The sequence below is a fragment of the Lepidochelys olivacea genome (assembly GCF_965140295.1).
Source record: "Lepidochelys olivacea isolate rLepOli2 genome assembly, chromosome: 10".
Taxonomy (NCBI): Eukaryota; Metazoa; Chordata; order Testudines; family Cheloniidae; genus Lepidochelys; species Lepidochelys olivacea.
Window position 1 is genome coordinate 37945650 of NC_140420.1, and position 25684 is coordinate 37971333.

The following is a 25684-nucleotide window of genomic DNA, read 5'->3' on the forward strand; positions in this document are numbered from 1 at the left end:
TGCTCTTGGCTCTGCCTGTGGAGAGCTAGCTAAGAACTGGATGCTCAGCCGTCAGGGGAGCCAGAGGGAGAGAGATGTAAAGGAGCCTTCATTCCTTCCTCCATCCAAGCGTGCTGCCTCCCCCCAAGCCTGCTCTGTAGTGGGGGAGGCAAAGAGAAAGAGAGATGGCACCAACCATCTGCCCGTCCCTTCCGATCTGCAGGGGAAGAAAGGTATGAAAGAGACACACACCCCTAGCCCATGGGGTGGGGGTGGAGAATAGGGGACCCCTGTATGGGGAGAGGAAGGACTGGGGAACATACCGAGCCCCGGCATAGTAAGGAGCGGGGGAGTCAAAGACAATGGTATGGGGGAAGGGGGGTCACAGAGAGCCCCTTGCATGGGAGAGGGGGTGGAGGTGGTTCCCTGAAATAGAGGAGGCTGGTGGGGTGGGATGGAGGAATGCAATGTGCTCAGCCTACAGAAGTAATGAAGTGTGCAATGCCCTAGTAATCCCCTATCAAAAAAGCTTTTAAAAAGAAATTCCTCCGAACAGCCCATGCAACCTCAGGTGAAATCCCCTCCTGATAGCCACCCCACATAGCCCCGGCTCCCTGGAAATACAAAATTACCAAACAAATTCAATGCTCCCCGTATCCATGGCCTGATCGCCACAGGAGCTGAGCAGCCATAGACGGGTTGTTAGAGGAGAATTTTCACAGAACTGACTGCAGCCATTCCAAATAATGTATTTACATTTGTGAACTGACTGGTGCTGTAGCACGGATCTCTGAGGAGGTACAAAATTAAAGCCTACTGACTTGTTGTGTGACTTTTGGCCAATCATTATATTGATGGAACAAAAATACCTATCTCACCAGGGACTACTTGCAAAGCACTTTGAGATGAGGGCAGGGGACCATTCCAGATCCTGGTAACATGCATTTGTAAAGGCAAAGGTAGCTTGTCCCTATTCTAGTCTACTAAGATGAGAAAAGTGAATAAAGATGTTTTTAAAAGCGGAGCATTGCATTACAACATGCTGGCAGCTTGATTTCAGTTATGTGACTTTGATACCCTGCTTCACATTGCATTATTGTAACTGGCAACACAACCTCCTCTCATGGCAGCAGAGCTCACCCCAGCTCACAAACTCAGAAAAGGGTCAAATGGATCCAAGTTCCCTCCCCCACATCTCCCGTAACCTCAAAACCCTCTGGGTCTAGCCACCCTCAGGATCTCTGGCTCCGCCTGGCAGAATCCTACCGGCAGCCCATCACAAATCACCCCCAGTGATATGCTCACAACTCACCCTCTAAGCTGCTCTCCAAACCTGCCCCTAGCTACCCATCCTGCAAGCTACCCCCCTCACTGACCCGCCCCCAAACCTGTCTCGCTACCCACCCGCCCCCCAAACATCCCCCCAGCAACTCACCTGCCAAACCTGCTCCCAGGGTCGAGCTCCCTATCTGAGCCCTTTGGCTTTACGACCTCCCTAAGAGGGCGGCAGCAGCTGACTACCCTCCTTTACTTCGCCCTTCCCATGACGGCAGCCGATCACGTGCTCAGGGTAACCCCGCCTTCCCGTCGCTTCCCAATCAGCTGAGTAGACTCACCTGACCGGACGTTGGGGAGCCGCTGCTGCCGCAGGAGCGGGCAGAGCCGCAGGGGTAAGGTGGGGACCTTGCCCCCGCGCCGGGAGTAGCATGGCTGGGCTGCCCCTGCACCCTCGGCCCGGTCAGAACCCGCAGAACCGGGCCTGGGCTAAGCTGTCTTAAGGACCTCCATTCTCCCCCTCCAGCTTCCTATCCCTTCTGCCCTGCGCTGACGGGCCTTAGGGAGCCGGGAGATAGACTTGAGCTCAGCTGAGCTGCACCAGCCACCCCGTTTTCTGCTAATTCTGCGTCCTCAATACTCTACCAGAGCGTTGGGGTGCCAGCGAGGGAGCATAGCCTGAGCTCCTTCCACAGTACCCTCTCTGTGCCTGCCCCCAACTCTGTCTGCTGCTGCCTTCTCGCTGTCCTGGCTCCTTGCAGGGACACTGTCTCCCTCTCAGTACCTGGATATGGGGGGTGGATTTTTTTTCCCAGTAGGACAGCAATAGTGGGACTTGCACTGGACTGCATAACCCCTCTCATCTGCCTAGCGAGGTATCTCTGAAAAGAAGAGCTGCTGCAATGCCACTGAAACTACCTGGAGGACCCAAAAATATGGAGAGTGGGGAAGGAGAGAATAAAGGGGCAGGGACTATCTTTCATTCTGTGTTGTCAGTGCTAGCCCAAAGTGGCTCTGATGCCTTCGAGGGCCTCTCGACTGTACCATAATACAATATAATTTATTCAATTACTAAAGTAGGAGTCTGGTCTAACTGTCTGTCAAGGAGTAGGATACTCAGAGACTCTCTGCTTTCATTTCCACTGTGTTATACTTAACAGTTTCTTCCACAGGTACCAGCAGACTGTCAATGCAGTCCTCCTCCAAAGTCAGTATGGGATGCTGAGTGAGAGGAGCAGTATCACAAGCTGAAAAGGTTGAAGAGCTCAAATTGATCTTCCCAGGAACTAAGGTTAGTTGAAAAGAAATCAAATGACTTCTATTCATTGTTTCCACTCTCTGTGCTTGACTTTCCTGTGGTACCATGTTGTGTTTCAAAATCATAGCATTTGGGGCAGTTTGGTTACATTGTCAGCTTTTAGGTCCTGTTCACAGAATCGTAAATTGGAGCATCTTACTTAATTATTTCTAGCATCCCTTAGGGGTAGTAACATGTTAGTAAAAGGTCTGTTGTGGTCTGGATTGTGTGATGTGTCCTGGATGGAAGCTGGAGGGACGGGAAGGAGGCCCTTGAAGAATTCCACCTGGATTTCAACAATTTCCATCCCACCATCAATCTCAGGCTGGACCAGTCCACTTCCTGGACACTACAGTGCAAATAAGTGATGGTCACATAAACACCAACCTATACCGGAAACCTACTGACAGCTATACTTATCTACATGCCTCCAGCTTCCATCCAGGACACATCACACGATCCATTGTCTACAGCCAAGCCCTAGTTTACAACTGAATTTGCTCCAATCTCTCAGACAGAGACAAACGCCTACAAGATCTTTATCAAGCATTCTTAAAACTACAATACCCACCTGGGGAAGTGAGGAAACAGATTGACAGAGCGAGACGGGTACCCATAAATCACCTACTGCAGGACAGGCTCAACAAAGAAAATAACAGAACACCCCTGGCCATCACATACAGTCCCCAGCTATAACCTCTCCAACACATCATTAACGGTCTACAACCTATCCTGGAAAATGATTCTTCGCTCTCCCAGACCTTGGGAGGCAGGCCAGTTCTCACTTACAGACAGCCCCCCAACCTGAAGCAAATACCATCAACTACACACCACACCACAGAAACAGTAACCCAGGAACCAATCCCTGTAGCAAACCTCGTTGCCTACTCTGTCCCCATATCTACTCTAGCGACACCATCAGAGGACCCAACCACATCAACCACACCATCAGAGGCTCATTCACCTGCACGTCTGCTAATATTGTATGTGCCAGCAATGCCCCTCTGCCATGTTCATTGGCCAAACCGGACAGTCCCTAATAAATCTGTTTGTCTTTAAGATGCCACCGGACTCCTTGTCTCTCTAACTTGGTGTGACTATTGAAGGGTGTTTTAAGACTAGCCTGGATCAATTGTTTGTCAGCAGGACTTCAGGATTTTGGGGTGCTTCTAAACAGAGAAACAAAATGTGTGTGTTGGTGACCTAAAGATTCCTCCTCTTATTGCCTCCCCGTCCCCGTATCCTCCTGTGCTGCTGGATAAGTGGAGCCAAGCTGCAGCTGTGAAGGTCCTGGTGGAGTTGCAAACACCTGAAACCTTTCAGTGGGGAAATGCTCTAAGTAAATAAGGAGCCCTGGAGCAACCAGACCCCCCACCTATCAGAGCATTTTGTGTGCAGTTTGACAGAGATCAGGTTATTTTCTGTCTTCCTCCAAATACTTCTCTCTCCAGCCTAAGGGCTCTGAGTAGCTGTCCCATCCACTGTTCCATATGGGTGAACCACTGCTTGGAGCCTCGTTCTTCTTAGCATATGTGCAATGTGCCTCAGGTGGCATGTGACCAGGATTCATCACTGAATTTGTTCCACTGGTTGGATCATTAGGTTCCCTGACCCGGGCCGGGTACTGATGGGGAACGTGACATGAACGCTGATCCATGCCCCTCAGAGCCTCATTGACTTCATAAGAGCTCCTTGCAGGTTTAAGGGTCCGTGGAGCAGCTTGGAGAATCATGGTCCTGGAAGTACAGTAAAACAAAAGAGCACAAAGAAATGATATTCACTAAATTAAGTTGTCTATCTTCTTGCTTTTCCCTCCCCCCTTTTTTTTTCTACTTCCATCTCCAACACATTATCTCCATTTTTGCCCCACAATTATTTATTTGTGATATAGTAGCACACTCTGGTCCCAATCAAGGTTAGGATCCCATTGCACTGGGCACTGTCTGAACTCACTGATAATCCCTGTCCCATCTGGCTGACCTCTCTCTACTGTATTCTCATTCTGCTTTTTTCTTTGTAAAGCAGCACCTCCTTTCTCTCATTTTCCACCAACCTGCCCCAGGTCTCCTGAGTCTCAACCCTGTGTGCAAACCACCCTTCCTTTCTCATTCTTCTGTCTGTCCTTGGGTTACTGGAAGTATCCCATCCTCTGCATCATTCCCCTTCCCTGTTTCAGGTGTTTTCTCCAAGCCCCGACAATGCCGTCTAATAAGTCTGTCTCGGATGCTCCAATCTTCCAGTTCACTAACTGCCGGATTTTGAGGAGTCACCAGCTGCAAAGGTGAGCAGATAGGGCTGTTTGCCCTGGGATGGCTGCCTGCATACCAAAATATGCTCCTCCGATGCCGTGGAATGCGAGGTATAGACGATATTGGACCCCAGAGTGCTGCTTTTTGGAAAAACCAGGCCTGGGAGTTGAACCTATGCAGATCTCTTGCATGGCAGCAAAGAGCACTAACCACAGGGTTGCTGGTTCCTACAATACCCCAACTTCCCTCTGTTTTGTAAAGCTGCAGTTGTTCCCTGTAGCAGAAACCGAGAGGTCTCAACTATGTTTTAGGTTGCCACCTAGGTAACAATCAGAACAGGCATAGACTCTTGCTAGAATCATTTGATCCATGCTAACCTCTTCCTACATCCTCCCTCTGCAGGGAGAGAGGAAGGATGCCAGCCCTTCCAGTGAAACTGTATAGGCATTGTTCATGTTGGGGTGACATGTGGGAAACTTCCTAGAGGTGACACATGCAGTTCCCTGGGGCGGGAGTGCCTGGTGTTGATTTGGTTCTTCCACCTGCTTACCATAACAGCACATGGTGGGTTAACCACCAGCCCCTGTGTTGGGGTGGTCTATGCGCTAATAGGTAAAGGGGGACTGAATAGTGTGGAAAGCAGTCCAGGCCTCTCCCCTGCTGCTGGGAGGAATTGTTCATCTTTTATTCTGTGTGATTCTTCCGTCAGGGAGGATCTGTGGGTGCGAGAAGGGAAGATCCTTAACCCAGAGAAGCTGTTCTTTGATGAGAAGGGATCTGCTGATATTCAGCTGAATTGTAAGGACAGCATCATCGCCCCCGGATTCATTGATGTGCAGATTAATGGTAAGGCATTCCAACTGATCTAGAGCAGATCTGAGTGAGAACCAGGCTCCACGTGTGCCATTTAGAAACAGACCAATGAGTTCCAACACAAACGTATCCCCTCCTGCCCTTTGAACTCTGACTCACAGTGCGCCTGTTTCCTGAAAACAGACTTTGTTGGGACGTCAGCTGCGTCAGCAGATAAGGTTTGCATAGCTTCTAGTTTAGCAGTCTCTGGCTGGCTCTCTGTTTTAAGGCCTTGTCTACACTGTGCAGTTTTGTCGGCAAAAAGCAGATTTTGCCAACAAAACAATGGAGGTGTGCACGCTACAAAGCTACTTTTGGTGCAAAACTCTGCTGTTTTGCCAATAAAATAAAACCACCTCAATGAGAGGCATAAAGCTTTTTGCAGCAAAGTTAAAGTGGCAAACACTCAGTGTAGATGCTGCCATTCATTATGTCGACATAATTAGCCTCCTCCAGTACCCCACGATGCCCGCTGTGACCGCTCTGCTCACTGTTTTGAACTCGGCTGCCCTACAGGCATGTGCCTCTCCACTTTCAAAGCTCTGAAGCTTTGACATTCCTCAGCCTGGAGAGCTCACAGAGCTGCTGTGGGAGAATACGGAGGGAATCCCAGAACCACAGGCAGGCAGAGCAGGCTGCTGCTATGGGGAGGAAGAGGGAGAGAGACTGCTGTGCAAAGCCGGGGGCTGATGGGGAGTGGGGGTGGTGTCCCCTCTTCCAGGAATGATTGCTCAGCCTGCTGTCTGAACTTAAGAGAGAGCATGCGGACACACTCTTCCCCAACACACATTCTTTCTGTCTCTCCTTCCCTGTCCTCTCACCAAACTCTCCCTGTCTCTCACGCTCTCCTTCCTCCCCCACACACACACTTCAGTTGAAAAGTGGCTGACGATCTAGTAGGATGCCCATGGAACATAGGATTGAGAAACCTGCATCATGTGATGCTATACTTGTCCCATGAGGCATTGCAAACCTTTCCCAAAGCACCCCGTGGCCAGTTGCACAGTGGGATAGCTACCATCAGTGCTCTCTGTGTCAATGCAAGAGCTGCTAGTGTGGATGTGCTCCTCCAACACAAGGAGCATAGTCTGGGCAGGCAGTAGCAGTCTGTTTAAAGCAGCATAACTTTTGTTGACAGTCCATGTGTACGCTACAGAGTTTTAAGTTAGGAGGTATAAAAGCTGGGTGGGTCGCCATTGGGAGAATTGTGGAGATGGGCTGGGTTTTGAGAAGGGATCTGAAGGACGATGTGTAGTGTGGCATAAAGGATCAGAGAGGAAGGATGGTCCAGTGGTTAGGGCACTAGCCAAGGACCTGGGAGACATGAGTTAAGTCCCTGCTCCACCACAGATTTCTTGCATTATCTTGGGCCTCTCTGTGCCTCAGTACAATGGGATCAGAGTCTTAACCTGCTTCCCAGGTGTGTGTAAGGATAAATGAATAATAGCTCATGAGGTGCTCATATACTGTGGGAATAGAGGTCAGGTAAGTACCTAAGAAAGATTAGGGGGCAGTGTGGGGGAATGAAATAGACGGGTCAGGTCCCTTCTAGTGGGTTTGCCTGCTTGCCATTGGGGATTAGTGACCAGGACAGATAGTGCAATCGGGTACTCCACATCTCCTTTTATATTGGCTTAGAATCATAGAATATCAGGGTTGGAAGGGACCTCAGGAGGTCATCTAGTCCAACCCCCTGCTCAAAGCAGGACCAATCCCCAATTAAATCATCCCAGCCAGGGCTTTGTCAAGCCTGATCTTAAAAACCTCAAAGGAAGGAGATTCCACCACCTCCCTAGGTAACGCATTCCAGTGCTTCATCACCCTCCTAGTGAAAATGTTTTTCCTAGTATCCAACCTAAACCTCCCTGACTGCAACTTGAGACCATTACTCCTCGTTCTGTCATCTGCTACCACTGAGAACAATCTAGAGCCATCCTCTTTGGAACCCCCTATCAGGTAGTTGAAAGCAGCTATTAAATCCCCCCTCATTCTTCTCTTCTGCAGACTAAACAATCCCAGTTCCCTCAGCCTCTCCTCATAAGTTATGTGTTGCAGTCCCCTAATCATTTTTGTTGCCCTCCGCTGGACGCTTTCCAATTTTTTCACATCCTTCTTGCAGTGTGGGGCCCAAACCAGGATACAGTACTCCAGATGAGGCCTTACCAATGTCAAATAGAGGGGAATGATCATGTCCCTCGATCTGCTGGCAATGCCCCTGCTTATACAGCCCAAAATGTAAAATGTTGGCCTTCTTGGCAACAATGGCACACTGTTGACTCATATCCAGCTTCTCGTTCACTGTAACCCCTAGCTCCTTTTCTGCAGAACTGCTGCCTAGCCATTTGGTCCCTAGTCTGTAACGGTGCATGGGATTCTTCCATCCTAAGTTCAGGACTCTGCATTTGTCCTTGTTGAACCTCAACAGATTTCTTTTGGCCCAATCCTCTAATTTGTCTAGGTCCGTCTGTATCCTATCCCTACCCTCCAGCATATCTACCTTTCCTCCTAGTTTAGCGTCATCTGCAATCTTGCTGAGGGTGCAATCCACACTATCCTCCAGATCATTAAGGAAGATATTGAACAAAACCGGACCCAGGACTGACCCTTGGAGCACTCCACTTGATACCGGCTGCCAACTAGACATGGAGCCATTGATCACTACCCATTGAGCCTGACAATTTAGCCAGCTTCCTGTCGACCTTGTAGTCCATTCATCCAGCCCATACTTCTTTAATTTGCTGGCAAGAATACTGTGGGAGACCGTGTCAAAAGCTTTGCTAAAGTCAAGGAAAACGCGACCACTGCTTTCCCCTCATCTGCAGAGCCACTTATCTCGTCATAGAAGGCAATCAGTTTGGTCAGGCATGACTTGCCCTTGGTGAATCCATGCTGACTGTTCCTGATCACTTTCCTCTCCTTTAAGTGCTTCAGAATTGATTTCTTGAGGACCTGCTCCAAGATTTTTCCAGGGACTGAGGTGAGACTGACTGACCTGTAGCTCCCCGGATCCTCCTCCTTCCCTTTTTTAAAGATGGGCACTACGTTAGCCTTTTTCCAGTCGTCCGGGACCTCCATGATCGCCATGAGTTTTCAAAGATAATGGCCAATGGCTCTGCAATCACATCCGCCAACTCCTTCAGCACTCTCGGATGCAGCGCATCCGGCCCCATGGACTTGTGCTTGTCCAGCTTTTCTAAATAGTCTGTGGAACCCAAAATCCTCCCGCACCCTGCTGGCTTGTAGCACGCCCTTTATTCTCAAAGCTAATCTTCAATTGCATGTTATATTAGGCACCATTTACAGTCCTGTCTCCAGAGCTGGCCTCCCTGGTTTCTAGAGCCAATTGCCATGTCACCACTTGGCATTCCTGAGTGCACAGCTGTCCTTGTTTCCTTTATGGTGCAGGGGGCTTTGGGGTGGATTTCTCCTTGGCCACGGATGACGTCCAATCAGGGATCTCTCTGGTGAGTCAGAAGATTCTCTCCCATGGCGTGACCTCTTTCTGCCCAACCCTGGTGACCTCCCCACCATCCGTCTATCACAAGGTAAGGGGAGCCCCACAGGGCACCAAAATACTCAGGGCAATGGGGCTGGCACCACTGGATCAGGTGGCTAAGCCTTGGGGGCTTCACCACAGAAGTGGAATGTGTGGGCTCTGTGATGTCAGCGGCCTTTTGGGAAGGGGAGGGAGTGTGAGGAGCTGGGTTCTAAACCCAGATGGCTTGTCTGCACATTTAGGCAGCTGACGCTGCAATATTCCCAGTGTCCCATGAGACAAGTTATACAGGGCTTGGGACGTGCTTTTTCTCAGAGCACAGTGTATTGCAAGTCATCCACAGTGATCTGTTTTGGGTGCTTTTGAGAACCGGGGCTGGGGTACATAGAACCCACCTTCTTGTGGGCCCGAAGTAGTGTCCCCCTCCAGCAGAGATTAACCCTTTCTGCTTAAGTCCAGTCCTTCACTCTGCCCCACCGCTACGAGAACTGACCAGGCCATACCCAGCAGAAAAGCACATTTAACCCTGGGGCTAGTTTTTACGATTCCAGCTGGGGTAGTTACCTCTCTCTCACTGCCCTGGGGCTGAGTGGGTGAAATAGTTCCCTTTGGCACTCAGGCATTATGCTAGGGGCCCTAATGCAGGCAGGGTACTGTGTCTGTGAGGCTTCTAACACATCCCCATCCTTCTAGGTTCTTCCTCAGATCAGCGTAAGAAATGGAGGGCCTCATGGGGCTGGTATCCTGGGTAAGTGAACAGCAAGGTCCTGTCCTCTTGGCCTCACTCCTCTATGGAGGGAGGAGAAGCAGCTGCTGTGGAAAGCATTCACTGTGGCTGGGAGTGTTGTGCCACAGGGAAGTGGGGGTGGGGTTGAGATTTTTACCCTGTGCAAGGCCAGGTGCAGCCTAGCCAGGACTCCCGGAGATCTCTGTACGCTGGCTGCCATGTTCCTCCCTCAGTTCCACCCCATGGTACTTGCTACTGCACTCCTCTCCGCTGGGCTCTGCATCCAACATGTTGGCCCTGCTGGAATTGGGCAGTGTGTGGCAGTGGGTCACTGTGAGAGGGCAGACTGCCCATGATGGCAGCGATGCCATCTCTCTTGCCATGTTGACGAGAGCAACCCAAGGGCCTTCATCATTCTGAGGAGTGGGGAGATCTCGGCCTGACAACTGGGGGTGAGGCACCTCGGGGAAGGCTGCACCTCAGGGACCTTGCTTTGCTACTTAAAATTGAGCTGCTGGCATTTGGGGCAAGCTCGTTGAGGAGAGTGGGAAACAGGCAGCAGGAAGGGGCTGTGGGGAGGTGTGGGCTGGGGCAATAAAGATTATAGGTGCCAGCACTGGTGAGGTCAAGCAAAGCCAGACAAGAGTGGATGGCGAGGGGAAGGAGTCTGGGGTAGGGGATAGAGCAGGATAACAGTTACAGGGAGATGCGAAGGAGCCTTGACTTTCTCTTACACTGCAGCTGCCTGTTTTTTCATTCTCGGAGCCAGCTTGCAGAGGGAGGGGGATTGGTAATTCTGAGGTGGGGCTGGCCGGGAGAGGGGATTGGCTGGGCTGAGGTGGGGGTGTCCTCACCCCCAGGGAAAGAAAGGGAAACAGTTGTGGATATTTTTTCCCTCCCTGGTGGGCAGGAGCCCATCTGGAGGGGCCTTTCATAAGCAAGGAGAAGAAGGGGGCGCACCCAGAGCACTACCTCAGCACCTTCGATTCGGGAGCTTTCCAGGACCTGCTTGCCACCTACAGGTACCTGGACTGTGTCCGGATCGTCACCCTGGCCCCTGAGATGAAGAGGAGCAGTGAGGTGATCCAGGAACTTACCAGACGGGGCATCTGTGTCTCGCTGGGTAAGGGTGTCTGCTGGCTAGGGCCTGGAAGGCTATGTGGGTGGGTCTGGGCAGTCCCTTAGAGGCCCAATCTGTTTGCTCACATTGCTCGCCCTTGGCCTGATCCTCTGCTCTGTCACACTGGTCTCATGCCAGTGCAGGTGCATTGAGGTTAATGGAGTTACCCTAGCAAATCAGGCCCATTGTCTGTAGTGCAAAGTGCAAGCTGTGTGTTCAAGCCAACATGGCTATGAGAACCCTAACATCTGCATTTCCTGGTGTACTATTTGAATAGTAACCGTAATCGTGCATTAGTGCAAGTTATCTGCATTGGATTTCCCTCTGTCTTTTTTCCAACCTCAAAGGAAAACCTTTCTGCTTCCACTCCTCATGTCCACAACTGTGCAGAGTTAATGTCCTTCAAAGCTCTGGAGCCCTGCAGTGAAACAGAAGTACAAAAACTCATCTGTGTAACATGGCTCTAAACTGGGTGGGCACATCTGACGGTGTGCGTGTCTTAATGTTTCAAAGTGCTTGTAAATAAGGGCCAAATTCCACTTTGATAAGAGTGAGCAACTCTGACTCCAGCAAAATGGAGGAGTGGGGTGGGTGGGTCATCTGTATTTGAGGGAAGAATATGATCCTGACCTTTTCTTGTCTTAAACTTAGCTAAGACCTCAGTGAGGGCCAACCACATGCAAAGGTTCAACTTCTAAAGTTAACCTGTTTGAATTCTCCTTGCACAAAAAGTCTTAAGTGTCCAGTTGTAGCCACCTTAAATACCTGCCCTCTGAAAACTAGGGCCTTTACTGTGTTTCAAGTTACACACCCAAAAATGGAGGCATCACTAATCTCTGGAAAATGTAGCACAGTCCTTTTTTTTTTTTTTTAAGTGGAAGCCGTGTGTGCGGAGAATCCTCCCCCCCCACCGCCACCCCCATACACACACACTGATAACTTAGCACTGGCTGGATTTTGCTCATGGTCTCCTCACAAGCTCTCCTTTGGGGCTGAGATCAAGGATAGAAAAGCTTAACCCCACCAACCCCCATTGTTCCTCTTTGGGCTGAAATTGATGAACCATGCAAAAGAAGGGTTTATGCAGCAAAGTCAGGAAAAGTGTGGGATCCTTACTGAATGGGGGAGGCAACCTAGTGACAGATAATGTGCAAAAAGCTGAAGTACTCAATGCTTTTTTTTTTTTTTTTTGCCTCGGTCTTCACAGACAAGGTCAGCTCCCAGACTGCTGCACTGGGCAGCACAGTATGGGGAGGAAGTGAGCAGCCCTCAGTGGTGAAAGAACAGATTAAGGACTATTTAGAAAAGCTGAACATGCACAAGTCCATGGGTCCAGATCTAATGCATCCAAGGGTGCTAAGGGAGTTGGGGGATGTGATTGCAGAGCCACTGGCCATTATCTTTGAAAATTTGTGGCGATCGGGGGAGGTTCCGGACAATTGGAAAAAGGCAAATATAGTGCCCATATTTAAAAAACTGAAAAAAGAGAACCCCGGGAACTACAGACGGGTCAGCCTCACTTCAGTCCCTGGCAAAATCACAGAGCAGCTCCTCAAGGAATCCATTTTGAAGCACTTGGAGGAGAGGAAGGTGATCAGGAACAGTCAGCATGGATTCGCCAAGGGCAAGTCATGTCTGACCAACCTGATTGCCTTCTATGATGAGATAACTGGTTCTGCAGATACGGGGAAAGCAGTGGATGTGATGTATCTTGACTTTAGCAAAGCTTTTGATATGGTCTCCCACAGTATTCTTGCCAGCAAGTTAAAGAAGTATGGATTGGATGAATGGACTATAAGGTGGATAGAAAGCTGGCTAGATTGTCTGGGTAGTGATTAACAGCTCAATGTCTAGTTGGCAGCTGGTATCAAGCAGAGTGCCCCAGGGATCAGTCCTGTGGCTGGTTTTGTTCAACATCTTTATCAGTTATCTGGATGATGGGGTTAATTGCACCCTCAGCACGTTTGCAGATGACAATAAGCTGGGGGGACAGGTAGACACGCTGGAGGGTAGGGATAGGGTCCAGAGTGACCTAAACAAATTGGAGGATTGGGCCTTCTGATGAGGTTCAACAAGGACAAGTGCAGAGTCCTGCACTTAGGAAGGAAGAATCCCATACACCGCTGGGGATCTGGGACCTGGGGATCACAGTGGACGAGAAGCTGGATATGAGTCAGCAGTGTGCCCTCATTGCCAAGAAGGCCAACAGCATATTGGGCTGTATTAGCAGGAGCATTGCCAGCAGATTGAGAGAAGTGATTATTCCCCTCTATTTGGCACTGATGAGGCCACACCTGGAGTATTGCGTCCAGTTTTGGTCCCCCCCCACTACAGAAGGGATGTGCACAAACTGGAGAGAGTCCAGCGGAGGGCAACGAAAATGATTGGGGGCTGGGGTACGTGACTTATGAGGAGAGACTGACGGAACTGGGGTTATTTAGTCTGCAGAAGAGAAGAGTGAGGGGGGATTTGATAGCAGTGTTCAACTATCTGAAGGGGGGTTCGAAAGAGGATGGAGCTAGGCTGTTCTCAGTGGTGGCAGATGACTGAACAAGAAGCAATGGTCTCAAGTTCCAGTGGGGGAGGTCTAGGTTGAATATTAGGAAACACTATTTCACTAGGAGGGTGGTGAAGCACTGGAATGGGTTACCTAGGGAGGTGGTAGAATCTCCATCCTTAGAGGTTTTTGAGGCCCACCTTGACAAAGTCTTGGCTGGGATGATTTAGTTGGGGTTGGTCCTGCTTTGAGCAGGGGATTGGACTAGATGACCTCCTGAAGTCACTTCCAACCCTGATATTCTATGAAATCATAGAATATTGCCCTCCGCTGGACTCTTTCCAGTTTTTCCACATCCTGCTTGTGTGTGGGGCCCAAAACTGGACACAGTACTCCAGGTGAGGCCTCACCAATGTCGAATAGAGGGGAACAATCATGTCCCTCGATCTGCTGGCAGTGTCCCTACATATACATCCCAAAATGCCATTGGCCTTCTTGGCAACAAGGGCACACTGCTGACTCATATCCAGCTTCTCATCCACTGTAACTCCTAGGTCCTTTTCTGCCAAACTGCTGGCTAGCCACTCGGTTCCTAGTCTGTAGCGGTACATGGGATTCTTCCATCCTAAGTGCAGGACTCTGCACTTGTCCTTGTTGAATCTCATCAGATTTCTTTCGGCCCAATCCTCTAATTTGTCTAGGGACCTCTGTATCCTATCCCTACCCTCCAGCGTATCTACCTCTCCTCCCAGTTTAGTGTCATCTGCAAACTTGCTGAGGGTGCAATCCACACCATCCTCCAGATCATTTATGAAGATATTGAACAAAACCGGCCTGAGGACTGACCCTCGGGGCACTCCACTTGATACCGGCTGCCAACTACACATGGAGCCATTGATCACTACCCATTGAGCCCGACAATCTAGCCAACTTTCTATCCACCTTATAGTCCATTCATCCAGCCCATACTTCTTTAACTTGCTGGCAAGAATACTGTGGGAGACCGTGTCAAAAGCTTTGCTAAAGTCAAGGAACAACGTGTCCACCGCTTTCCCCTCATCCACAGAGCCAGTAAATCTGTATATAATCAGCCATAGCATGCGCTGCCCTACAAGCCGTATAAAAGAAAAATCCAGAAGGGCAAATTTCTGCCTCCAGCAGGATTCAAGGCCCCTGGAAAGGACTACGGTTCTCATCTTCATTGGGAAAAACAAGCTCATTCCATCACTGTAACAAAGCCCCGCAGTCTCATCTTATCAGCACCCTCGCAACCTGAAGAAGAGCTCCTTGTAAGTTCGAAAGCTTGTCTCTCTCACCAACAGAAGTTGGTCCAGTAAAAGATATTACCTCACCCATCTTATCTTTCTGCTGAAGTCCTTGGAAGCCAAGCACTCTACGTGCCTGGTACGCTGCAGTAGGGATCCAAATTAATCTCAAGCACTGTAACTGGAACTTCCATGGTCCAGCTGGGTTCTGAATGAGGCTGTCAGAACTGGAGTGTAGCATGATTGAATAATAGATGGATTTCCAGCAAACTTCTAGTGATTTGTGGACTGAGCACACTTGCCTCTCGGTGTTGTTGGAGTAAATGGAGAGAGTAAAGGGGGAAATAGCAAGAGAAGTCACCTGGTGCTCTTTATTCACAGGACATTCTGTAGCTAATCTGTCTCAGGCAGAGGAAGCTGTCCGGCATGGTGCTACTTTTATCACCCATCTGTTCAATGCCATGTTACCTGTAAGTAACCGAGGGGACCCGTGGCTCACTCTGGTTTGTCTTCTCTTCCATGAACATTTATTCTCTACCACGCATCTGGGTGGGTTGTCGGCAGGGGGATGTGACTCTGAGTCTAAACGCACAAGCCCCTATTGCCCGAGCTGAAGACCCAGCTCTGTTAGCTAAGGCTGTAGCAGGCTCATCAAACTTTTTACATGGGCCAGCCACCACTAGTGGGGGATAAAGTGCCACCCTGAGTGGATTATATCACCATGCATGCCTATTCATTGTCACTACGTCCAGCTGCTGCCCTCATAGAATACCAGGGTTGGAAGGAACCTCAGGAGGTCATCTGGTCCAACCCCCTGCTCAAAGCTGGACCAATCCCCAATTTTTGCCCCAGATCCCTAAATGGCCCCCTCAAGGATTGAACTCACAACCCTGGGTTTAGCAGGCCAGTGCTCAAACCACTGAACTATCCTGCCACCCCATGGCAGCACCCCCTAGCCGGGTCACCAGGGTGACCAGACAGCAAGTGTGAAAAATCAGAACAGAAGTTAGCGGGGCAGTAGGTGCCTATATAAGACAAAGCCATAAATTTCAGGACTGTCCCTATAAAATTGGGACATTTGGTCACCCTACTTGGCACTGGCAGCCTGTGGGTTTCTTCATGGCAGTCATCACACCTGTTTTCTCATCCCTTTGCACAGTTCCACCATCGCGACCCTGGGATCGTGGGGCTGCTGACGAGTGACCAGATTCCTGCCAGGCGGAGGGTGTTCTATGGCATGATATCAGATGGGATCCACACCAACCCTGCAGCTCTGAGAATTGCTCATCGAGCGCACCCCAAAGGTGAATCACTGGGGATCCCCTTGGTCTGGACAGCACAAGACCTCTGAACCCAAGTGCTGTGCCCATGTGGATTGCTTTTCTCCCAGCTGACATGCAGCATCCTCTTCAAATGGTACCAGATGGGATTACTTCCACTTAAGAATGGTGTGTGTCAGGGACCTGGCTGGCTCTGGATAGTGGGAGCTTTCACCTCTAGGTTACTGGTTTCATACCAGTATGGCCTGTGCATGGTGCTGGTGGTTCCTCCTCGTTCCTGCTAAAAGAAGCTGAAAAACTATGATTAGTTGCTATTGTTTCCATGTGAGCAGTTGCTGTAGCTGCCCAAAGGCTGTTCTGTGGTCAGGAGTGTTGGGAGGAGCAGGCTCCCGGAGTCTCTCTGAGGTATGGCCCATGCTGTTGGGGCTCCCTCCAACTCTCAAAGAATAGGTGTCTGCATAGCACACCATCATAGAGAGTGGGGTTAACTGCCCCCTTGTTGACCATCTCAGGAGAGATGCCCAGAGAACGTCCCAAGTTCTTGCCCTGGGAATGCGGCCTCCCAGCTTGGGGGAGGCCGATTGGTAGCCCAATGGGAGGTGAAGAGTGACCCATGCTCTACCTGTTCTGTGGATAACCAGGGGACTTCAGGCACCAGGGCACCCCTGCACCCTTCTCCAGTGCTGCGGGAAGGGAAGCCTGTGTGTTGATGGCCCCTTACGAGTAGAGTCCAGTGTCACTCCCCACCCCCTACTGCACTTACACGTTCTTTGTAGCTCCGAATTACCCAGCTCACAGCCAGGTCCTTCAGCCCAAACCTCTGTGTGACCTGCCCAAAACTTTATGCTTGTCTTGTGAAACAGTCTGTCGTCTCCCTGCTTCTCAATCTTCTTTCCCTCCCCACTTTCCTAAGCTACAGTCAGCCCTGCAGCCAGAAGCTACGGTGCTCTCGGGAGAGTCCTCCTTGCTGGGTCACAGACATTCTGACTGGTGCCATTACCACTCCCAGCAGAATGAAATGCCTGGGACTTGTGCCAAAGAACTGGAGAGAAACCTCCTGCAAAGCTTGGCTGCAGGCTAGAGCTAATGTAGCCCCTTCTTGTCTCCCTTAGGCCTGGTGCTGGTGACAGACGCCATTGCTGGAATGGGGCTGGCCCCGGGAAGGCACACCCTGGGCCAGCAGGTGGTTGAGGTGGACGGGCTGAACACATACATTGCAGGTGAGTACTCCATACGCAGCCCTGTCACCTTCAGCCCCCACCTAGGGCCACGTGTGTTTAAGGCAGATCCCTGGGCCTTCCAGATGGCTCCACTGGCTGCAGAGCAGGTGTGAGCCCTGCATGTGCTGAGCTAGCAAAGGCTGACAGTGCTATGAGGGAGCTCGCTGTTGCCTGGCCCAGAAGGGAGTGCCCTTTGGCTGTGTCTCACTCGCTGTTGGCTGATTGAAATCCTGACCCCCTAGTGGTGAGGTACCTTGCGAAGGGAAAGGCTGGGGAGGAAATATGAGCAAATGGTGCCACATCTCACGTGGCAGAGGGCACTGGTATGAGGCACATGCTCTGCCATTATGGGAGGTCTTGCACTATGTGGGACAATAGAAGCTACTTCATCCCCATTAAAGCCAAACCCTCCCCTAGGGTTGTGGTGCCCATGAAAGCGAGGTGCCAGGAGCACAGGGCAGAGTCAGGCATGGGGTGAGCAGGAGCTGGCCATGCACCTCTAACAACCTGTGATTTCCAGTCCAGAACCTCCTTCCCACCATACTCCTCAGTCCTGCCCTGTCGCACCCCCTGCAACCCCAGCCTTTTGCCAAAATGTGCTATGGCTTCTCTGGAGCTGAGGCTGAGAGCCCTCAGATTCATTCCACTTGTGGAATAGGATTGTAACCCCACGAGGACCGCTGCTGTTAGATGGCAGGTGGATCTGCTCAGTTTCCTGTCTTTTCTCCTGCTCAGGGACAAAGACGCTGAGTGGCAGTGTAGCAACCATGGACTCCTGTGTTCGGCACTTCCTGGAAGCCACAGGTGAGCCCAACTCACTTACTGCTCTGCTTGCAGGCTCTGGGATGGAGTACAGGACCCCCTGCTGTTATCACCTCTCCTAGGGCCAAAGGTCTCTACACATATCCAGAGAGCATAGGAGGGAGATCCTCTCCCCAGACAAGGCTGGCTGTGGCATTCTTTCCAAGCCCTCAAGTCAGCAGAGCCACACTGGGTGCCAGCCAGGGAGAGATTAGGCTTTACTCTTACTGCAATGAGGACGAGCGAGCTCCTCTGTAGTCACAGGTACAAAGGAACCAAAGGTGAATAATTTTGTCCACAACTTCTGATTCCTCCCTTCCTCCCTCCAGCCACACTGCAACTGCTTATCCCTCTCCTGCAACCCCTCTGGGCCTTTCCCTGCAAGCACCATCCAAAAGTAACTATTAAAAAGTTGTGTCTGAGTTGCTCTTCCTCATACACGTTTGTGTCCTCAGTGGTTCAGCAAAGTGTCCATCTCTCTGTATGATTGTTCACTCCTCCTCCCTCCTTTTCAGGGAGCAAAGGGGGTTACCAGGCTGAGTTGTGGCCTGTTGTATTAACTTCAAGGGTCAGAAGAGATAAAGCGTTCCACTGTCCAACATAAAATGAGTGATGCAAAGAGGCCCAGGGTCTGTCAACCAGGGTCTTGGTGTATTAGATTTCTTGGCAAACATACAAAAGCACTCATTCTAAAGCTGAAAGTTTATTTATCAGGAACAAGAAAGAAAAACAAGCATTTATACTAAAACTGAGTGATTACACAAAACAAGCTTAATCAAACCCTTTAAAGTTGCTCTCCTTTGGGAGAAAAATTAGTCTCATTTTCAGAACAACCTTTCTTTAAGTAAAAGGAAAGGGTTAAATTTACATTCAGTCCTGATCTGGAAAGTGTATTCATTTCTCCTGTGTCTGACAGACAGACCCACATGAGGCGGAGGTCAGATAGGACAGAAAAGGTGGGGAACATATGGCTGTGGCAGGTTTGGTCACAGAGACTCCTTTGGGACTGTCACCTGATATGCTGAGACTACCTCTGAGACCATTTTCTCTGCCAGTGTGAGCCTCCGGAACCCAGCCTTGTTGAGCCAGACACACCAGTCTGCTCCAACACAGACCCAGGGTCTGAACCTCATGCCCCAAATCTGCAGACTTAACTGAAAATGGCTTAAAAAGTGCTCCTGACTCTAGTACCCAGACACCTAGCTCCCAATGGATCCAAACCCCAAATAAATCTGTTATACTCTGTATAAAGCTTATACAGGGTAAACTCCTAAATTGTCCGCCCTCTATAACACAGAGAGAGAGATGCACAGCTGTTTACTCCCCCAGGTATTAATTACTTACTCTGGGTTAATAAAAGTGATTTTATTAAGTATAAGTGGTGCCACTAAACTGGGAGGAGAGGTAGATATGCTGGAGGGTAGGGATAGGATACAGAGGGACCTAGACGAATTAGAGGATTGGGCCAAAAGAAATCTGAGGTTCAACAAGGACAAGTGCAGAGTCCTGCACTTAGGATGGAAGAATCCAATGCACTGCTACAGACTAGGGACCGAATGGCTAGGCAGCAGTTCTGCGGAAAAGGACCTAGGGGTGACAGTGGATGAGAAGCTGGATATGAGTCAACAGTGTGCCCTTCTTGCCAAGAAGGCCAATGTCATTTTGGAATGAGTAGGGGCATTGCTAGCAGATCGAGGGATGTGATCACTCCCCTCTATTTGACGCTGGTGAGGCCTCATCTGGAGTACTGTGTCCATTTTTGGGCCCCACACTACAAGAAGGATGTGGAAAAATTGGAAAGAGTCCAGTGGAGGGCAACAAAAATGATTGGTGGACTGGAACACATGACCTATGAGGAGAGGCTGAAGGAACTGGGGATGTTTAGTCTATGGAAGAAAAGAATGAGGGGGGATTTGATAGCTGCTTTCAACTACCTGCCAGGGGGTTCCAAAGAGGCTGGATCTAGACTGTTCTCAGTGGTAGCAGATGACAGAACAAGGAGTAATGGTCTCAAGTTGCAGTGGGGGAGATTTAGGTTGGATATTAGGAAAAACTTTTTCACTAGGAGGGTGGTGAAACACTGGAATGCACTACCTAGGGAGGTGGTGGAATCTCCTTCCTTAGAAGTTTTTAAGGTTAGGCTTGACAAAGCCCTGCCTGGGATGATTTAATTGGAGATCAGTCTTGCTTTGAGCAGGGGGTTGGACTAGATGACCTCCTGAGGTCCCTTCAAACCCTGATATTCTATTATAAGTCATAGACAGAACAAAGTAAGTTACAAGCAAAATAAAACAAAACACGTAAGTCTAAGCCTAATTCATCAAGAAACTGATTAGATAAAATCTCACCCTCAGAGATGTTCCAATAAGCTTCTTTCACAGACTTGACTCCTTCTTAGTCTGGGCCTAATCCTTTTCCCCATACAGTCCTTGTTCCAGCTCAGGTGGTAGCTGGGGGATTTCTCATGACTGCAGCCCCCTTTGTTCTGTTTCACCCCCTTTTATAGCTTTGGCCCAAGGTGGGAATCCTTTGTCTCTCTGGGTTCCTACCCCTCCTTCTAAATGGAAGAGCACCAGGTTTAAGATGGATTTCAGTATCAGGTGACATGGTAAGACCTCATTCTTCATTACCCATAGGCTAGCCCCCCCATGTCCACAAGTAGGCTTGCAGGTAAATAAACCATCTACAGCCCATTGTCCTAGGCAAGGGGTGCCATCAAGATTCTAAACCACCATTAATGTCCCACACTTTGCATAATTACAACAGGACCTCAGAGTTAACATCGTTTCTAGTTTTAGATACAAAAATGATACATAAATACAAATAGGATGAACAGACTAAGTAGATAAGCTTTGTAATATCTTACAAGAGACCTTTTACATAAAGCATATTCCAGTTGCATTATATTCACACTCATAAGCATATTTCCGTAAAATCATATGGTGTGTAACATCAAAGACTTTTGTTGACATCTTTGGAATACTGGCTGGTTGGTCAGTCTTAAATGGATGCTTTGGCTGGCAGGTCGACCACGGCCCCAGTTGCTTGGATCCTGGTTCACTTTCCCATCAGGGATGTCCTCTGGTTGGGTCTTTTCTCCTTAGATGGGGCAAGGCTCTGGTCAGCTCATCTCACTGTGCTGATGCAGTGCAGCTGATTTCAGGATGATAGAAAGCCAAGAGAATAAGAAATAGGACAGGAAGGGGGACAGTGGGGGGGAACAACATGAAAGGAAGGGAGACAAAACAGGATCTTGTGCATCTCTGTGATGCTGGCAATCAGGTATCCCCACTGGTGGGCTAAGGACTGGGTGTCATAATGCTGTGATGATTTTCAGAACTCAGGTGAAAATAAAATTCCGTAACTGAGAGCAAGGCCAGCTGGCATTCTGCCTGGAAGAAAGTCTTTCAGTCTGGTCTGCTCCTTCCATCTTGGGGTGAGGGAAGATGAGATGAGACAAGGTTGGGGGTGAATGGGAGAAGAGATTTTTTTTTCAAAGTCTTTTGTTTGAGGAAGTCCCAAAAGGGGAAATGTTGGTGGCATAGTTCATCCCCCACATTATTTTCTCTACCCACTAGACCCAATATCCCTCACACCAATTTTGGTCCATTAACTTCTGGTTCCACATTCTGTTTTTACCAAGGATGATTTCAACACAGTCCTTGAGTCATACCATCAGGTCTCTGTTTAGACTAACCTAGCTTCTTTGTCTGGTACTCTTGCACTTGTTTATAATTCATTTATTGGCAACTCAACCTACTGTTCATGGTTAATTTCCAAGTAGGCAAAAATTGTTGGTTAGCATTTTGTCTTATGAGCTTTCACATGCTTTGCACATTTGAGCTTACAACGGGGGTAAATGTTATGGGCCTAGTAGTCACAGCAGACCCAGCATGTGTTGGATTTCAGCGTGTGGCTGGGTAGCAGCCAGCAGCCCCCCGCTGTTCCGTTTCCCACAGGGATGGCTGTCGGTATCTTGGCAAGACCCTGATTCAGCTGGCACCTTGCTCCAGCAGCCCTACCTTGTCTGAAGGGCTGCCCGCTGTGGTAAGCAGTGGGGGGGATCCTGAAAGAGGATGCTTGTTAACTGCCATAACAAGGCACTGTTCTTCCCCAAAGGATGCACTGTGGAGACAGCCCTGGAGGCAGCATCCCTCCACCCTGCCCAGCTCCTGGGAATTGAGCACCGAAAGGGGACGCTGAACTATGACAACGATGCAGGTATCAGCATGATGGCAGGTTGATGTGCCACTTCATCATTCTCCACAGTGTCTTCTGGTGGCTGAGGCCAGGGCTGGAGTAGCTGTGAGCTCCCCAGCCCACCATCACCATTTCCCAGGGGGGTGGCTCCTAGAAGGAGCTGAGACTGAGACACCTATGAGCTCCCTCACCATTGGGACTGCTACACCATTCCCTACAGTGCTTCCTACTGATACAGGTTGGGGCTGGGATCGGCTGTCTGAGGCTCAGTAACATGATGCCCTCTCAAGCTTGGCCTTGGCACTTGGATTGGGAAATGGCTCCTTTGATTCCTATTGTCTCTATTTGAATCCATTCCTCTCATTCTGTCTCATCCCTGTGGTATCTGTAAACCAGGGGAGGTCGCTCTCCCTGTACAGACCCAAGATGCAACTGCCACCCCCAGAATGGTGGAGATGCCAGCCTGGGTAGGGGCAGTTCTACCACTGTTGGGGTACGTGCCTTACTGTAAATCCTCTGCAGTCTCCGTGGATATTGGAATGTCTCCTCCATGAGCAGGAAATGTAACCCTTACAGTCCTTTCCCATGGCAACCCCAACAGATTAAGCACCACTCCTGCTGCCTCTGATTCCCACTTCTTCTGTCTGCTGCAGATTTCCTGCTGCTGGACAACAGCCTACACGTGCGAGCCACGTACATCGCAGGTGAACGGGTCTGGAGTCAAGACATCTTCACTATATGAAATCAGAGACTCACCTGGGACTGGCAGCACTCCTGCAACCCTGGTGCCAACTACCAGCTCCCCCAAGTGCCATGTTCAGTGGTCACTGGCAGCCGCATTGTCCTCTCCCTCTCAAAGAATGCTTTAAGACCTTGGTGTTTCTTCCTCCTGGGTCACCCTTGAAAGTACCAAAGAGCTGCATGTCCCAGAGCAGCCCTTGCTTTCAGTTGACAGCCCTGCCTGCAATGAGTTCATCAGCTCTCTGCTAGACAAGAGTGGGTGGAGCTCTGCTGCTGGGATCACTCTATGATGGAGCTACCTGAAGGACAAGGTGCCTGTCTGTCTCCTTGTCCTCTCCAGAGCACTGCATTTGAGCCCTGCTGTAGAGGAAAGGGTAGCTGCTCCATGCGCGTTTTGTGTCTATATGTGACCACATAGGTCTGTGTGCATATCACTGCAGACACACAACACTAACTTCACCTCCCAGGGTAGGCCTCTCGCTGTGCCCTTTGTCTCTCACCATTGGGCCTCTTAGTACCAGCATGTCAACTTCCTAATGTTAATCTGCCCATTTTCTGAAGAAATCCCAGTGGCCTTGAAGCAGCTCTGGTGACAGCCTGCAATCTGTTTGGGAGCCTGTGGAGGGGGCGACTTCTTCACCTGGCACTGTCAGCCGTGAAGGGCCGTGATTTCATGTGGCACCCTTGATTTCCTGTACCCCGAAGCACAGTACTCACCGCCTTGCTCAGGCTGTGGGCAGCCCTAGTGCCTTGTGTTGCTCCCTGGGGTGAGACCCACACCGCCAACTTTCCTCCTGGGCTGAATCCTCAGGGGTGTGTACAAACCCAAGAAAAGCAGGAGCTGCTGGCTCCTCATGCTATCTTGCTGCTTTGGCGGCGAGTTTGTCTGCTGGGTGCATGGACTTCATTCTGCAACAGAAAGCAATGTTGGTCTTGAACTATGTACACATGCAAAGTGGGTCTTACAGGCTCTAGTATATATTCCCATCTGTATTAAACCAATATGGCTGGAGAGCTTCCTGAGGACTCCACACAGCTTGCTGGTCTGTTAGTTTCTTTGGGCATGGCTGCACTGGAAACTTCAAAGCACTCCCACGGGAACGCTCCCACGGCAGCGCTTTGAAGTGCGAGTATGGTCATGCACGAGCGCTGGGAGAGAGCTTGCCCAGCACTCCTGGTAATCCACCTCCACGAGGGGATTAGCTCAGAATGCTGGGAGCACGTCTACACTAGCGCTTTAAAGCGCTCAGACTTGCTGCGCTCAGGGGGGTGATTTTTCACGCCCCTGAGCCAGCAAGTTAGAGTGCTATAAAATGTAAGTGGACAGGCCCTACGTGTCAGTGATGAGGCGAGATGCTTTTGCTGTAGGGAATGTATCCAAAATGGCAGTGATGTAACTAGACACCATTCCATCTTGAGGTGCAGGGTTCTCTCAGGGTTTATATCCTCACTAGAAGCTCTGCATGGGATTAGATGGTTGCTTATCTGCTCATTCTCATAATTACCTTCACTTGATGTCAGTTAGCTTTCTGCCTCTCTATAGGAGGCTGAGAGAGTTTCCTTTCTAAACCTGATCTTGATTATGAACTTACCACCAAGAAAAATATATCTGAAACACCCCCTCATAGGTAGAGGAGACCTATTTAGTGTCTGTCGGATTGACCTAAATCATCTCAATGATGGGACTTAAACCTGTGGGGCATCTTAGCAAGTTTCAAGTTCATAAAGAAACCTTAAATCTGGTGGGTTTTAGTTAGATTTGTTCTTCCTTGCCATACCTTTTTATAAGTTCACTGGAAAAAACATCTGAATAAGGCCTCATTGTAGATGTAACCCCTGCTGGCATCACTGGTCTCCTCAGAGAATTTCTAACATCTGCTGCCTAGATCAGCGGATACTCTGCCCTCCCAGGCTGCAACATTTGAAGGAGATGTCAAGTGTGCGAGCATGTGCAGCACTCTGGGGTTCCACCCCTCACCACTGGCACTTCTGACTGCTATGGGGCCTCTGTATAAAATTGGAGGAAATGTCAGGACAAAGAAGTTTGATAAAAACATTCTCAAAATTAGGGTCTAATTGAATAAATGTTATAGATTTAAGTGCTCAAACTGCAGTATAAATATAGTCTGACTTTAAGAATGAGGTGGATCAGTTATCCAATGCAGAGAATTAACCATTCTATATGCACGTATGATTGAAACTCCCCCATACCCACCCTTTTATGTACATACAGTGTGTTGTAGACTGAAATGGAATGTTAACAGGCCAGTGTTCAGACTGTCAGTTGCTGTGTGGTGGTCACTGTGACAGTTCCTCTCCCCACCCCACCCCCCGGTGCAACCTGGAACTGGGGTACTGCTGAGCACTTTATTTTACCAATCTGGGTTCCCTCTCAGAATGCCATTGTAATAAGCTGCAAAGCCCTTCAAGTTTGCCCTCACACAAACATCCACAGGCAGGGGCCACACCTAGCTGTGTTCATGAATGTTCTGGCCAGCCACTACATGAACTAACAATAGTAGTTTTGGCTCCAGGCAAAACACCCCCAGGCCAGGACCCTGGCATCCTGCGCAGGTCCAAAAAAGCCTGACTAGTAAAGATTACAATTATCCAGTCTGCCCTTCCCTCAGTGGAAAGGAATATGTACAAACCTTTGTTAACTGAGCTGAGATTTTTCCCCCAAAA

The 25684-nt window shown here is 49.6% G+C and overlaps 1 protein-coding gene across 2 annotated transcripts; it reads left to right on the forward strand.

Moving 5' to 3' along the window:
- Window positions 1-1569: 1569 nt before the first annotated feature.
- Window positions 1570-25282, forward strand: AMDHD2 (amidohydrolase domain containing 2). Of its 2 annotated transcripts, none has more exons than XM_084641031.1 (13): window positions 1570-1649; window positions 2427-2545; window positions 4728-4832; window positions 5510-5646; window positions 9058-9197; window positions 9842-9896; window positions 10786-10998; window positions 15139-15227; window positions 15917-16061; window positions 17150-17257; window positions 17993-18061; window positions 22178-22279; window positions 22912-25282. In XM_084641031.1, the coding sequence occupies exons 3-13, from the start codon at window positions 4750-4752 to the stop codon at window positions 22998-23000; spliced, it is 1230 nt and encodes a 409-aa protein (XP_084497157.1). In that variant the 5' UTR covers window positions 1570-1649; window positions 2427-2545; window positions 4728-4749; the 3' UTR covers window positions 23001-25282. The 2 variants fall into 2 exon arrangements, with proteins under 2 accessions (XP_084497157.1, XP_084497158.1); XM_084641032.1 differs by lacking the exon at window positions 1570-1649 and adding an exon at window positions 2111-2129.
- Window positions 25283-25684: the final 402 nt, after the last annotated feature.

Excerpts from the sequence above, each read along its gene's own strand:
- AMDHD2 (XM_084641031.1), top strand. The coding sequence starts at position 4,750 with ATGCCGTCTAATAAGTCTGTCTCGGATGCTCCAATCTTCCAGTTCACT. Across the intron at positions 9,897-10,785 it reads TCATGGGGCTGGTATCCTGG|GAGCCCATCTGGAGGGGCCT; the intron begins GTAAGTGAACAG and ends CCTGGTGGGCAG. Across the intron at positions 22,280-22,911 it reads GAACTATGACAACGATGCAG|ATTTCCTGCTGCTGGACAAC; the intron begins GTATCAGCATGA and ends TGTCTGCTGCAG.